Source organism: Miniopterus schreibersii, assembly GCF_964146895.1.
Source record: "Miniopterus schreibersii genome assembly, chromosome: 20".
NCBI classification, from domain to species: Eukaryota; Metazoa; Chordata; class Mammalia; order Chiroptera; family Miniopteridae; genus Miniopterus; species Miniopterus schreibersii.
The window spans coordinates 20,444,809-20,460,859 of NC_138122.1; the positions used below are offsets into that span (position 1 = coordinate 20,444,809).

A 16,051-nucleotide genomic window follows, 5' to 3' on the forward strand; every position below is an offset into this window, starting at 1 on the left:
ATTTCCCCCCCCCCCCCGCCATTGTGTGAGGGCATATAGGATGATGGGACTTGTAGTCCAGGTTTTAGTATTAGCACGGTAATAATGTACTGTATAATAATAATATACACTACGATTAATAGCCCATCCAAATATTGGAATACCTGTGGAATTCCTTTATTGATTCATTAATTTATTGTTCTTATACTAGGATCAGTATCAATTTATTCATGGCTCATTCTAGCTCATAATAATAATAATAGCAACAATAATGGCAAAACCTTACGTTTAATATCACTTTACAGCACCTCCTCACAAAACACTTCATTGTTAATAAGTCATTTATTAATATAAATCATTGTTGATATTTCATTTCATTACTAATAACTGTCATTCAGTGCTTATTATTAGCAGGCACTATGCTGTGCAGTTTATACACACTTAATCCTCACAATAATTCAAATTTAAAGATGAAGGAATGGGATTTAAAAGCTTACATCATATAGAAGTTTCTCTCTGTCACCCTCTCCTTTTCTCTCTCTCTCTAAAATCAATGGAAACATATCCTTGAGTGAGGATTTTTTTTTAATATATCTTTATTTCAGAGAATGGAAGGGAGAGGAAGAGAGAGAGAGAGAAACTTCAATGATGAGAGAGAGTCATTGATCAGCTTCGTCCTGCACTCCCCCCGCTGGGAATAGATTCCGCAACCCGGGCATGTGCCCTGACCGGGAATCAAACCCGGATCTCCTGGATCATAGTTCTGATGCTCAACCACTGAGCCTCGCCAGCCCGGCATGGGTGAGGATTTTTTTTTAAATAAAAATAAAAAAGCTTAGATCTTTTACCCATAATCACATAGCTAATAAGTGATGTTCTCAACTACCTATAAGTAAGCACTTCTCCATTTTACAGATATGGACACTAACACAGAAAATCACATATGTATTTTTGAAATCACATCACATCCATCTGTACTTTGGAAAATTATAAATTATGTCCTCCAAACATAGCAGTTTGAAATTCAAAGGATCACATACACACACTGTTACAGAGGTCAACAAATAATTCTTCTCAGATTAGCCTTAACTAGTTAGAAACCTGTTATATGCCAGGCACTGTGCTCAGCACAAGGGATGCCAAACTACAATAAAATTGAGGCTTTTCATATACTCCTAGTTTCCTAAGTTTGTTAAGCAAATAAACTACATTGGCTAGGTTGGCACACACCAAAGAGAAAGCCATGTTCAGTTCAAGCCCAAAGATTGGGAAGCTCAATGGCAAGAAGCCAGGCAAGTTGGAGTCTGGCATCTCCCCGGCTCTCCTTGAGCTGGAAATGAACTCCCACCTCAAGGCCCAGCTAAGGAAGCTGATTATAATGGCTGCCAAAGAAATTGTAGTGGTGGTTGGAAAGCTATTATAATCTTTGTTCCCATTACTGAACTGAAATCTTTCCAGAAAAATCCAAGCCTTGGCTAGTGCATGAATTGGAAAAAAGAAAAAAAAAAAGTTCAGTGGAAAGCACGTTGTCTTTGTTGCTCAGAGTTGCTTAAGTCAACTCAAAAAAGCCTCCAAAGAAATAAGCAAAAGCATCCCAGGAGCTGCACGAGAATCCTGGTGAAACTGGATGGCAGCCAGCTTATAAAAGTTCATTTGGATAAAGCACTGCAGAATAATATGGAACACAAGGTTGAAACATTTTCTGATGTTTATAAGAAGCTCACAAGTATGTTAATTTTGAATTCTCAGAGTTCCCATTGTAAACAAAAATGACTAAATACAGTATTACTCACAAATAGAAAAGAAAAAAGAAACCACAATGGAACATTGTGATAAGGACTGTAATAAAGTTAACACAAACGCTTACCAGGGCAGAAGCTCCAAGAAGTACACAGTTGAGAGGAGTAAAAGGACTTCCCAGAGGTGGTATCACTTGAGCTGAGCATAGAAGGATGAATAGGATTTTAGCAGTCAAATATTAACAAATAAATAAATAGTAAAATCCTAGAATTCTCATAATTGGGCCCTTTTGGCTCCTTAGTAATCATCACGTTATACAAAACATTAATAAGAATACATAAGCCAATCAATTTCTTGAAATGACCAGTTTTAACTGAAACAAAGGAAATAGATACTAATCTCATATTTTTAAATTTCCTTAAAATTCCCTCCACCAGTCCTTACCTATTCCATTTTTCCCCTCCACAGGTCATATGAAATGAGAGAATAGCTACATAATTGTTGGTTTGGAAACTTAATTTGATATTTAGAAGGAACAGCCTCAAATCCTGAGGTCCATTCTCATGCACGACTAGATTTGGAAGATATACTAAGATCCCTCGATGAATTTTATTTCCTTTAACAAAGATTTGAGAACTCTGATTACATGGAATAATCATTCCTTCTATCGCACATAAAAATAAAAGAGAGGGAAAGAGAGAAAAAATCCCAGTGCAGTTCTTCCAAAACAAAGCGGTAGCTGTCCATCTGTCAGGCTACTATGAAACCAGAGAGAAAAATTTTCATTTTCAGAATAGTTTCTTAGGGTCCTTGGCGCTTTCTCCTTGTGAAATATTTACAGGAAACATACATTTAAAAAGAGAACCAAACCACCTCCATCGTCTTTTGTGCAAGATGGTCTACATTACCCTTTCGGGAAAATCTGGGGTTGAAGTAAAACACCCATGCTCTGCCAGTTGGAGCTAGAAATGTAGCTATGCGACAGCAGGAGAGGAAGCGTGCATGGTGATTTGTTCTGACTTGCTAAATAGATACCAGAGCATTCGTTCCCATTCCTTTCCGATGTTTACTTTCCAGAGCAGTCTAGCGTATGTTCCTCAAGAATGGCCTGCGAATTCCTTGCATTAGAATCACCCGAAAAGTTTGGTCAAGAAAAGATGCCCAAAACCCATCTCAGATGTACTGATTCAAAATCTCTAGGATTGGGGGCCTGGCAACCTGCATGTTAAAGAACAAACCAGGTGATTCTTAGGCACACCACCGTTTCCTGTAATCCTAGCCTTTCCCCACCCTGTCCCTCTCAGTTCCCCACCAGCTTCACCAGAAAACAAGAGTGATTGGCTATCTGGCGAGTTGGTACTGGTACTGCTGGTTGGCAAGATTCAGAGACGTGGCGGCAGAGAGGTGATTGGGGGCTCTCCCGAAGGTCCGCGCATTCCTGGCGAATTGTGTGTTCCGTTTGGGAAGAGAAAGAAAGGATTTCGGGGGCTCAAAGACTTAAGTCGACACCGATTCCAGAAATCAAGCAGAGCTAGCTCCTAGGCATCAGATTTCAGGACGCGTTCGGCTAATACTGTCTCCGGCCGGCCGCCGTAGGCCGCCTGGTGACGCAACGTGACGTATTATCCCGCAGCTGTCATCGGACTGTCAAGATGGCGGCCCCCAGGGGTTGCGCGCTATGGGGCTACTGCGGCCGTGGGTGGTCGCGGGCGAGGCGGGACTGCCGGCTCCCCGGGCCTCGTAGCTCCTGGCCCGGGAGTCCGCTGGGCGCGCGGCTTTTGACCCAAGAGAAGCGGGCAACGGAAACGCACTTCGGGTTTGAAGTTGTATCTGAAGAAGAGAAAGGAAACAAAGGTGAAAGGGGCGAGAGGGCGGATGGAGGGATCTGACCGTCTGCGATCTGGCTGCTTCTGCCTTGCTAAGGGTCGATTTAATGTCCTGTCATGTTAGCTCCGGTGCTGTAGCTTGTGCAGCCCCGACGTCCAAGGAGTCCCCCACCCCCCAGCCTGACCCTGCAGAGCTTGGACGCCTCCTCTTTTTAAGCAGAGCAATTACCTCTAAATTCCATCAATTTAGCGTTTATAACATACCAGGCACCAGTTTTCATTTCAGCTTCTTAATGGTGGGTATTGTTTTCCCCATGTTACACGTGAGAAAATTGAGACTTAAAGGTTGAGCAAGAACTTGTCCAATTTAACGTAGTAAGTGGTGGAACCATTATTCCAGTTCACTTTGGTCTGACTACAGAGAGCATGTTCTTAACCTCTTGCCAAAGGGGTAGGTCATTTTTGATACAAAGGAAAAAAGAAGTCTTTTCTGTACCCCAGCTTCCAAGTTTGCCAAGTAGGAATAGTAGTAACATTTTTCTTCGAGTTCTTGGGAGGATTAGATTACTTCATACATTAAAATTATTTTGCACAATGCCTGACACTGGGTAACAGTACAATTAGATATTACTGAGGAGTTTCTTTGAGTATGGCATTGTGCCACAGGCATGGGAAAGGAAAGAACAATTTTAAAACTCCAACTGTACCATTTATAATGGTGAAGCTGTTATGCCCATTTTATGGATGGATAAGGTGAGGCTCTGAGAGGTTCCTTCACTTAGCCTGTGGTCACCCAGGAAATAAGAAAAAGAGTCTACAGTGGAACTTCCCACCCTCTTAAAGACGACTACAGTGTATTACCTCTCACCTCAACCTTACTAAACGTTTAGTTCTACTGTAACTCTTTGAATATTGAATTTATTTCAATTGACACTTATTTTACTGTGAATCCCCAGAAAGCTAGGACAGTGGCTCATTCATGTTTCTATCCTCAGTGCCTGATGTGCATTAGGAGTTTTATAACTGCTTGTGGAATGAAATAAGTGGAGCCAAGTTAAATAGTAGTAAACATTTATTGAGAGCCTAAAACTGCTTAAGATACCTTACATTAATTCTTATAAATACAACCCAATGGTTTTATAGATGAAGAAACTGTTGAAACAGAAATATTAAGTCACTTGCCCGAGATTCGCTAGTAAGCTGCACAGCTGGCATATGAATCAGGTGGGTTGCTTCCAAAATATTAATAATACCTAACCTCTGTATTTTGCTTTACAAAATGTAAATATTTCACACAATGACAAGTAGGGGGAGGGGTTACCCATTCAGCTAAATACAGCTTCCAGATTTGAGACCCAAGAGTGAAATACGGGCAGTCTTCCCTTTGCACAGTATGCAGGATGGTAAACATGACCGTGCAAGCTGAAATCGTGCACAATGATCTTAATAATCAATGGGGAAAATTATAATTATTCCATGACCTTAAAAAATTATTGAACATCCAAAACTTTTAGTATTAGTCATAAATGTATAGAGAAATGAAAAAACAGTAAATATTTCTTTAACCACTAATTATAAGGTTTAATTTTAATGTAATCAATGTAATTAGAATTTTTAATTTTAAGTTTAAATTTTTAAATTGAAATTCTAATAAAAAATTAGAAACGTTGAGAATTAAGTTGTTTTATTCCTTTGGGAAAAATTTACCAAGAGTCATTTGAACATCATATAATTTACAGTAGGGAGTGAGCATCTTCTCTATGCCTTCGCAAATTGCCATACTCCTTTCTAAGTTTCAATCCGTTTCTAATATTTATCATTTCACTTTCAATGTCATGAAATATCTCCAAGAATTCCTTTAATGTGAAATCTTTTGCTGGCATCACTTCCTCTGGGACATCTTCAATGTTTTCATCACGACCACATCCTCATTTATGCCCATAAGTTCATCTTACAAAGTCTCTCGAGTGGCAGCAGTATCAACATTCCCACCCCACCGTCAGTGGCTTCTCCTATAACTCCATTGACATTTTATTTAAATTTCACTTCCAGCATTATCACTTTTCATATTTTTTCTGCACTTCCATTTTTGTTGGCCAATTTCCTCTTAATTATCCAGTTTGTAAAATACCGCGTGTTTACAACAGAGACAAGGAGGTAACACAACTACATGCTTTGCTGTGTGTGAACTGAATAACTGATGTATAGTGACCTACCACTTACAAACTGTAAAAGAAGTGACATGACTGGTTATTGATCATGATGTATATCTGTTATTTACACTAGTGAAGTTTGTACATTATGCAATTACTCACAGTTAACATGCCATTGTATTTGAAAGATGTTGTTGGGGGACTGGTGTTATTTAACTAAAACCACAGTAACTAAAATTCATGCATATCAGAACCATGCAAAGCTAGGCGTGCTTATACTCAGTGGATTGAGCCTGTGTCCCTCAATTCCCCAAAGATGTTCAAAAGAAAAGAGCAAGCTTGCAGAGCCCAGGGTTGAGAATTGGCATTCAAGATCAAGTTCAAGGTGGAGCTCTATGGTCCCTGATTCAGCAGAGGGCAGTAATGTTTTGGATCTATGGGGCACATTTCATCTGAGGAACTCAAAGCATCTCCCCTTCACTACCTAGGTCAGCCTATGGCAAGGAAGTAGGGAGGTGGCACTGATTTTCTTATCTCATGGGCAGAGAAACTGAGGTGCAAAGAAGTTAAATATAGCCTGCACCTTAAAGTGTCTTGGATAGTAAATTCCTTCTCTTTCCAGCTAGCCCAGAGTTCACATTCTGCATTGATCCTCTGGAGATGACTCATGAGGACCCTCTACAATGTAACTTGACCCTGATTCACATTTTGCCATCCATCTGCCCACCAAATAAACCTTTTTTAAAAGAGGCAATGTTAAGGTGTGGATTTGGGCATTAAGCATTATGCTTTAGTTTCACCTTAGAAAGAGGCAATTTCAGGGGTAGGGGAAGCTTCCTTCTCTTTCATTTAGGACTTTCCCAAGTTAATCTTGTCAGTAGCACAATTGTGTTGTGTTTCTCCCATGTCAGTCTATCAGGTGTTTGAAAGTGTGGCCAAGAAGTACGATGTGATGAATGATATGATGACTCTTGGTATCCATCGTTTTTGGAAGGATTTCCTGCTCTGGAAAATGCACCCATTTCCTGGAACCCAGCTACTCGATGTTGCTGGAGGCACAGGTAATGTCCATGTTAGTATCCTCAGGTATCCTTGAGCACCTTTTACAGAAATTAGTGTCTCTTGTTAGAATGAGCTACCTTACCTACCATTAGCCTGAGGATGGTAGATGAAAATCAGTATGCTTCTAAGAAAGATTTACTCTTTTCTTTTTAACTGAATGTCACTCAAAAGCACAGAATATCAGCTTTGTGCCTGTCACTTCTCTAAAATGCACAGGATTACAAAGTGAAAAGACCAGTTTTTTACTCCAGTGACATTTTACCATCTAAATGAATTTTACCTTTTGTTTAACCTTTGACCCACTTTAATCTCTTTCTTGGGGGGAGTGTGGGGGTGCCTTTTATCATATTACATAAGCTTTCTAGGCAGCCTTTTTTGCTAAATCCATCGTCACATCAGATATCAAAAGCCCAATTGTTTTTGCATGTTCCTTTGTTTCTTGGTGCACCCTAGACATTTGGGGGGAAAATACCATGTGTTTCTAAAATGCATCTTGGTAAGCCCAACTGGCATGGCTCAGAGAGTTGAGCATCGATCTATGATCCAGGAGATCGAGGTTTGATTCCTGGTCAGGGCACATGCCCGGGTTGCTGGCTCAGTCCCCATTCGGGGGCGTGCAGGAGGCAGCAGATCAATGACTCTCTTATCATTGATGTTTCTATCTCTCCCTCTCCCTTTCTCTCTCTGAAATCAATAAAGATATGTTAAAAAAATTTTAAAAATTAAAAAAAATAAAATGCATCTTGGTGATATCCTTACATGGTTATTATACATGTTAAATTACCATAATGTGTAATATAATGCAGTAGTATAATTATACTAACAGAATAATGTGTAATAAATTATAGGAGACTAATCTCCATGTTTGAAACAAATGTGGCTTTGTTGGTGTCCTCCTTTCCCCAAATGGAATCTTAGAAGGCAGTAAAAAGAATCCTGCTCAGTGGAGGACAGTAGAGCAGAATCTATCAAAATCTAAAATGCTTGTAGTAGGACGCCACAATTCCAATTCCAGATATCAAGTCTAAAAAAAAAACTGGCACAAAGATAAAGCTACAGAAATGTCTCAGAGCTGCCTACATCTCCGGTGTACCATAACCAGAAGCATTACTTCATGCTGCCAACTACACATTTAGAAAACATAATTAAAGGTAATCCCATATATTTAAAAAGACATTTTAAGAAGATATAACTACAAATGTGCTCACTGTATCATTTTTAGTAATACTAAAAATATTAGAAATAACCAATTTATCCCTCAATTAAGAAAAGGCTTTAAATTAAGATACATCCACTCCATGAGCTATTATGTAGCTATTTAAAGAGTGAGGGGGAAGAAAACCTATAAATACTGGTGGGAAAGTCTCAAAGACATTAAATGGGAAGAAAAAGAAAATAGTTGTATAACAGTGTGTATAACATGATCCCCACTTATGTTTTAAAGTTGTTTCATATGAGTCCATATAAATGTATTTAAATATGTAAAACAGTGACTGGAGAATACCTGATTGGATGGAGAGACTGGAAAAACATAAGGATGAGTTTCTTACAAATAGTGTAAGAAAAACAAAGACAAGGAAACAGCATTATGAGAAAGGACATGTGATCCCGGAAAGCACTGGCTTTGCCCGAACAGTATCTACCTGGTCATAGTAATGTAAATACTTGGATTTTTCAGCTTTTAGATTCAAACTATCAACAAAGTGCAGAAGGCTTAATTCTAGCTGTAAAACAAATAATATATTACCAGTCTTGACAGAGTAAAAGTACATAGGATGGACGGTTAAAGGGAGTCAGAGATACCTTTTGTAATTGATAGAATAAGAAATAAAATATTGATTAGTTTATTACTCTGGGTTACAAAGGAACTATGAGGAACTATGAATATATTGAGAAGATAGAGGCAAGCACAGATGGGGGACAGGATATCATTATTATAAATTTGGTAAGTAAAGAAATAGCTATAACCTATAGAAGAAACAGCTAAAAGAGTTGAGAAAAATGGTCTCTGGGGAGCTGAACTGGGAGTGAGAAGTGGTGGGGCAGGGAATTGTTGCTTGTAACTATACCCGTATGTTTCTTTCATAAAAGTTATTTTAAAAAGAGTAGAAGGCTGTACACTAAGCTCTTATGTCTGGAGAAGGTATGAACAGAGAATGCGACTTTTATGCTTTATTCTATATATTGAGATACTGAGTCTTTTATAGCAAGAATATGTCCATGCGTTACTCATGCAATTTTTTAAAAAAGTTTTCTAAAGAATCTTAGAGGTTGAAAAATAAGTTACTGTGGAGATGACTACAAACTTGATTTCCATACACTCCTCAACTCCTATACCTTTGTTGCCCCTTTTGGAGTTAGGAAATGCTGGGTTTTGGGCTTTGCTTTTATGTTTCCATCTTTCCTCCTGTTGGCTTCCCACAGGTGACATCGCATTCCGGTTCCTTAATTATATTCAGGCACAGCATCAGAGAAAGCAGAAGAGGCAGTTAAGGGCCCAGCAAAATTTATCCTGGGAAGAAATTGCCCGGAAGTACCAGAATGAGGAGGATTCCTTGGGCAGTTCCCACGTCGTGGTCTGTGACATCAACAAGGAGATGCTGAAGATTGGAAAGCAGAGAGCCTCTGCTCAAGGATACAAAACTGGCAAGTCCTACAGAGAGCACACAGAGGAATGTTTACATGTTTATAAAATAAGATAGAATATGGGAAATGTTAAAGTACTTTATTATTCTGCTTTCAAAAACTGACAGCTAGGTAGGAATTGAAGATCATTTGTGTGGGTGAATCCAGTTTGTGGGGTTTTATGTGCATTATTTCAGCAATCCAGGGAGTTAGATTTTCAGCCCTCTGTGACAGGGGAGATGACCAAAGCCCAAAAAGGTTACATATCTTACTTAAGTAACACAACTTAAATGGCAGGTCTCGAATTGGAGCTGAGCCTTTGGAGCTCCTGGACTCTGAGACAGAAATTTTGTTTTCAGTCCCCAGCAGCTCCCCGATGACCCCAAATATCCTAATCTTGAGCCACTCCATTCCCATTAGTGCTAGGATGGTGTGATTGATGTGGAAGCCAAGCAGGTGCACTGTCCTCAAAGAAGGGACTTGCCCTTCAGCTACAGGAGTGTAGTTAGCTGACAGCCTCCAGCTCTTAGCACCTGTAGGCCTGCCCCAGCTTTCCAGTCAGGCTCTTTCCTGGCAGCGCCCTGCTGAGGGCAGAGCACTAGGGGGCTGCTAGGGCCTGGAGAGTTCCCAAGCAGGACTCTAATAGGCAGTCTTTGCTCCAGATAGGCTGAGGCTTTATCTGATCTGCATCTAAGACTGACAGGTTTCCCCACCCAGTCCTGCTTTTTCATCCTTTTATCTGTCCCAGGTGCCCCCCCAAAACAAAACAAAGCAACTCTTTGCACTCCGTCTCAGCATCAGTTTCTTAGAAGGTCCCAACTGATACAGTTGAAGAAACACCCATAAACAGTACAGCAGATCCTAGAATAACGTGATTTTTTTGTTTGTTCAATGTCATTTTCTTATAATGTTGATGAGAAAGAAAAAAAATTTGATTCCCGGCCATGGCCACTGTCTGCGTGGAGTTGGCATATTCTCCTCATGTCTGTGTGGGTTTTCTCTGGGTATTCCAGTTTCCTCCCACATCCCAAAGCTGTGCACATGAGGTGAACTGGCCTGTATAAATTGTCCCAGTCTGAGTGAGTGTGGGGGGGTGTGAGTGCACCCTGTGATGGAAGGGCTTCCTGTCCAGGGTTAGTCTCACCTTTCAACTTGAGCTGCCGGGAGAGGCTCTGGCCACCAGCTACTCTGAACTGGAATAACTGGGTAGGACATTTATTTTTCTGATTTGTTTTTACTAATCTTTCTTAAACGTATCTATAGCTCACATTTATTTCAATGTTTAATATTAGAAGGGTTTTGAGTCTTCCTATAGAAGTTGGGTGATGTTTTTGTGACCAGAAAGATGCTATAGGAACTTAACACTTGTTTATATCAGTTAACCTCTGGTCAAATTGATTTTGTTATCCATCATTTCACTTAAAGTCATAGTTTCCAAGAACCTATCGACAATGTTAAGTGAGCACTTACTGAACTCCTAAACCACAGTACTCTCAACAGCAGATGGGAGAGTGGCTCCATATCTCCAGGAAGCCACTGCAACCACAAAATGAACAATTTGTGGCCTAGCTTAAAGATGTACATTTTAGAAGCGTTTATTTCAGTCTGTTAAGAAAAAAAAAAAGATGTGCATTTTACATTTGGCTTTCTGTTTGTTTTAATTTTTCGAAGTACAACTTCCCCCCCACCCAATTTCTTCAAGTAGAAGCAATGATCCTGGCAGCTGCACCATGCTTACCCAGCTCTCCCGAGCCGCTGCTCTGCCCTCTCCCGTGCTGGCCAAGCACTGTAGACAGCCACTGGGAGAGGCAGTGGTTACAACAACGAAAACAAAAATCGCTCGGGCCAACACCAGCACTTCTCTCCTTCCCTCCCCCAGCAGGAGTGTCTGTGGTCATTTTAACTCAATTCTCTCTCCTCCTCCTGCCACCCTGAGAACAGCTGCCTACACCAAGGGCAGCCCACTTGGCCCCCAAGATGAAGGGCTCTTTTGTTAACCATCAACACCGACCAGAAGGCAGACAGTCACTAGTGTTTTTAGACAAAGGCACTATGTTTCCTTACTCCTACTGAAAAAATCTGTTTCCTTTCTCTCTGGTACTCAGCCATAAAGAATGGCGAACAAAGATAGAAACGATAAGTAGTGTTCCATTTCTGGAATCATCTCTTCTGTAGCAGAGCTTGCCCTTCAGGCTCTCCTAACTGCCAAGATAAACCCACCTGCATAGGAATCATTAAATGCCTCCTCGCTTTACCAATCTCCACTAATAATGGCTTTACAAAAAATACCATGCAAAAATAGTTGAAACTAAGTAGGAGGATCCTAGAAATTATTTGATAAATGTAAAAGTTGATACGTAATGGTATTTTTATGTTTAGCACTGTTACATGTTTTTTTGTGTGTTTTTTTATGTTAATGTGTAGCACTTTCTCCCCAAATGGAAGCTCTGAGGGCAGCAGCCTTAGACTATTTGTTGGTTTCTAAAAGTGATATGCTTAAGAGAAATTTTGGATTTCTAAATTCAAAATTTGGGAAAAGTATTAAGAAGAAAGTAAATGTTACTCATAATTCCAACATTCAGAGATACTCTTCAATATTTTAGTAGATTTCCTTCCTATCTTTTTTCTAATATTTCCTTTTTAGAAAATTGAGAACACCCTGTATTCTGCTTTAATTCATTATGAGACTTTTCCATGTCATTAAAAATTCCTTAAAATGATTATTTTTTATGATATTTCCCCAGATGGATGTTTCTTGATTCACATAACCAATTTACAGAACCAACAACCAACTGATCTTTCATTTTTTTCTAATGTTTTTGCATGTAGCACAACATTGTGACATTCTTCTTTGTCAATTTTGCGTGCATTCATTAGTTTTTTTTACTGACTGTGTAACTGAAACCATGTGTGCATAAGAGACAGCTACCCAGACTGAGATGAAAATAAATTTTCTCTTTCAGGACTTGCTTGGGTATTAGGAAATGCTGAAGAACTACCCTTCGATGATGATAAGTTTGATGTTTACACCATTGCCTTTGGGATCCGGAATGTGACACACATGGATCGGGTACGAATGGCTGCATCTCAAGGGATTAGTTTTGGAGTGGCTCCACAGTGATTGAAGAAAGATGGAGAGTTTCTTTTTTGGCTTTAGCCCTTGAGTGGAATGACTGTTTCAGAGGTCTCCCTCCTTTAAGTTGCCAATATTCGTACTCACAAAATTGATAGGGACCAAAACCATAGAGCAAATCTTGCACAAAGATGTTTTGTGCAAATTACATGTACTTTTTTTCCTTTTTCATACAAATATTAACATATGAAACATTTTTCCCATTGCTTTTTTCCTCAGAAATATATCTTAGAGATTTTTCCATATCAGTACATAAAGAACATGGCTCTTCCTTTTTGCAATAGCTGCGTAGATTCCGTTTGTATAGATGTTCCATAATTGAACCAGTCTCTCATTGATGGTTAAGAGGCTTCTAATCTTGTGCTGTTCAAATAGTGTTGCATGTCATTTCCATAGTAGAAGTATTTCTGTAAGATAGATTCCTTTACATAAAATTGCTTAATCGAAGAGGAGATGCATTGTGATTTTGATAATTCAAAAATTGCCCTTAGTGGGGATTGTAGCAACCTGAGTCAGTTTGGATTACTCCAGGTAACCTTCTGTTCACGAGCAGCAGAAGGCCTATAAAATTTAGGATGTTGTAGGGTTATTTCTGCTGTTACAGCTTCCCAACTGAGAGTGAAGAAAGTCAATGGGAAATTATAACTTTTATAATGCCCACAGAGGCTATAGCTATCTCGGCCTCATGGAATTGAGTGAGTCTGCTGAGGAATGTGTGCTTTTGTTCCTTTTCTTGCTCAGGCACTCCAGGAAGCCCATCGGGTCCTGAAACCAGGAGGACGGTTTCTCTGCCTGGAGTTTAGCCAAGTGAATAATCCAGTTGTATCCAGGTTGGCATTGTCAACAGGGCTTGGTTCTCATCATTTAGCCAAGGGTTCCCATCTCCAAATGGACAGAAAGTAGCCAGGAAGCAATATGCATGAACTTCATAGACTGGCTCCCTGAAGGATAGTGCCACCTCAGAGGTCAGCCACTCCTAAATGACAGCATCGAGGCCAGAAGAGTCTCAAACCAGCAACCAAAGGTTTCAGTCTGTCCACAGATTTTGAGTCCTGGCATTTGAAGTTGACTTAGTTGTCCATATTTAAAAATCAGAAAAGTTTACATAAAAATCTGGATTTCCAGCTTCATTTGAGAAAGCAGATAATATGGCAACTGTGGGTAAACCGTATTCCCACATGGCCATAGTCAGAGCTGGGTAGGAACTACCCCTTCTCCACTTTTATGATACTTCCTAACTGTACCTATCACCACATCCTCACTGCTTCCTACTGATCTTGCACCTGACTCATTTGAGGTACTTGCTTGACCCCTATAGGCATTTGAGTTTATGACCCTAGGCTTAGACCTTCTTGCTTCTTACCAAGGGGCATGTCCTAACCTTAATTTTTTGCCTTTTTGTTTAGGCTTTATGATCTCTATAGCTTCCAGGTCATTCCTGTCCTGGGAGAGGTTGTTGCAGGAGACTGGAAGTCCTACCAATACCTTGTAGAGAGTATTCGACGGTTCCCATCTCAGGTACAAAACTTCTGTAGCGTACGACAAAGGCCTGAAAGGTGAAATCCAGGTGATCCTTGCTGTTATCTCCCTTTGTGTTTTAGGAGGAGTTCAAGGAAATGGTAGAAGATGCAGGGTTTCAGAAGGTGACTTATGAAAGTCTAACATCAGGCATTGTGGCCATTCACTCTGGTTTCAAACTATAACTCCTTCACCATCCTGGAGCATGAACCACTGACATCCTGTCAAAAGCCTGCAGCTGAAGGATAATCAGGATAGTGACAACAGCAACAGAACATCTCCTCTTAAGGATATGTGCCTTGGACTCATGTCCTCATATGACCAATCTCAAAGTGGAAGAAACAAATTCCTGTCACTTTATTTCAGCTTTCACTAGGAACTGCTTCAGGCCTTCTCCCTGAGGTATTGTGCCTTTATTTTTTGCTCAGTTCCTGCTATTTTTCTCTCAGCTGTACAGTGTGTGGTTAAGGTAAAACTCGCACTAAAGCTCAGTTTGAAGTGCGTTTGTAGTTTCTCTGCTGGTGCTTCCAAAGGGACAGTGAATCATTTGAATCTAGTGATTTGAACCAGAAAACTTCCTAACTGTACCTGAGTCTCCCTTTAGCCTAGGCCTGGTTGAGGGCCAAAAGCCAAGGCCCATCAGACAGCTAACAATCATGAGCAGAATTATGTACTGAACCACTAAATGAGTTTACAATTTGTAACGCATTTGTGATGTTTTTCTTGAGGGAAGTGCATCTGTCATCATTCACTTAATGCTTTTCTATCAAAAGCCACTATTGTGCCCTCCGTGCCTGTCATGAAGAAAACAAATCCTCAAAAGAATAGCAAACTTCTGCTTTTATCTTAGAGGTCTTCTTCATCAGAATATATTTGAAGAAAGGGTTTTATAGCAAAAAAAGTTTGAAAACTATCTAGCCTAAACCCCTCTGGCCCTCGGGGCAGAGCTCTTGTATACTTAACATAGTAATCGATGTTAAAATGAGGCCCCGTTTTTTATGTGGATAAAGCTTCAGGGTTTTGCTAAGAAATTGCAGAACCCAACCTATGAGTTGGCTGGAGGTTTGTTAATTGTAGATAACTTAGTTCAGGGCTATGTGAAAAGGCTTCAGATGTGCTGCCTCTTGTCCCAGGACCAGTAGGGGTCATTTATGTACCTTCACTCGTTAAGATCTTGCCATCACTAAAAAGCTTTCAGATACAGCTATTTATATGCAACTATCTCAAAGACAGCAACTAAGAGCACTTAACAAAAATGCTAAACCTTAGAAAAACTCAACCACCAGCCAGCGGGAGCCTATGGGCCTTTAAAATTAACAAGGAGCAGGCACTGGAGGGAACTTCATAAACCATCAACCCAGTCCTAGCTCCACAGCAATGTGGTCTCCTCACATCTGAATCAAAAAATAAGTTAAAAGCTGCCACTTCCTGGCAGTAGATAAGGGCCTATTCAAGTCAGAACCCCTAATGTCCAGCTGCTTGTATTTATATGAACAGTGAAAATGTTCCCAGTCCTAACATAGCTCAACTTCACTAGGACTCCTAAAACTCCCCAAGTTCTGGTAAAGAAAAACAATCTTCCAAAGGTGTTACAGACCTAATACTGCTTTTAAGATGGAGTCATCACCTATCAATTAAAATCTACCACCCCCTTCTGTGTAGCAATAACCTGGTTGCTCAGAAATCCTAATTTTATCTCACAGATCCAAGATTTAAAATTAAAAGCCTTAACTCATGTGAACACTGAGTGTAAGGTAACTAGAAAACCAGGACCTTCCTTACAACTTCCCAAGATGGGTGTGGATTGTTTCAGCCTTGAGTGTTTCCTTTGTACCTACAAGTCTGCCATATTTGCTTCTCTCTAAAATGGATAGCAGGAAACCTTTAATGAAGGCTATACTTATCTAACTTTAATTGGGTCTTTTAAGGAAAACTTCAATTCACCTTTGTTAATTGGGTTTCTGACCACAGCAGGTTAAAGCGTAGCACAGCAGGCTTACACATTTAAATTCCTG

The 16,051-nt window shown here is 40.0% G+C and overlaps 1 protein-coding gene and 1 pseudogene across 2 annotated transcripts; both read left to right on the forward strand.

Moving 5' to 3' along the window:
• Positions 1-127: 127 nt before the first annotated feature.
• On the forward strand, positions 128-1,834 carry LOC308549941 (small ribosomal subunit protein eS7 pseudogene; annotated as a pseudogene). The gene has a single exon. The product of its transcript is annotated as a small ribosomal subunit protein eS7 pseudogene (transcript).
• A 1,274-nt stretch (positions 1,835-3,108) lies between these two features.
• COQ5 (coenzyme Q5, methyltransferase) lies at positions 3,109-14,740 on the forward strand. The gene is made up of 7 exons (XM_081123120.1): positions 3,109-3,573; positions 6,610-6,759; positions 9,185-9,406; positions 12,349-12,455; positions 13,260-13,348; positions 13,925-14,036; positions 14,120-14,740. The coding sequence occupies exons 1-7, from the start codon at positions 3,372-3,374 to the stop codon at positions 14,219-14,221; spliced, it is 984 nt and encodes a 327-aa protein (XP_080979246.1). The 5' UTR covers positions 3,109-3,371; the 3' UTR covers positions 14,222-14,740.
• The last annotated feature ends 1,311 nt before the right edge of the window (positions 14,741-16,051 follow it).

Excerpts from the sequence above, each read along its gene's own strand:
- COQ5 (XM_081123120.1), top strand. The coding sequence starts at position 3,372 with ATGGCGGCCCCCAGGGGTTGCGCGCTATGGGGCTACTGCGGCCGTGGG. Across the intron at positions 12,456-13,259 it reads ATGTGACACACATGGATCGG|GCACTCCAGGAAGCCCATCG; the intron begins GTACGAATGGCT and ends TTTCTTGCTCAG. Across the intron at positions 13,349-13,924 it reads AATAATCCAGTTGTATCCAG|GCTTTATGATCTCTATAGCT; the intron begins GTTGGCATTGTC and ends CTTTTTGTTTAG.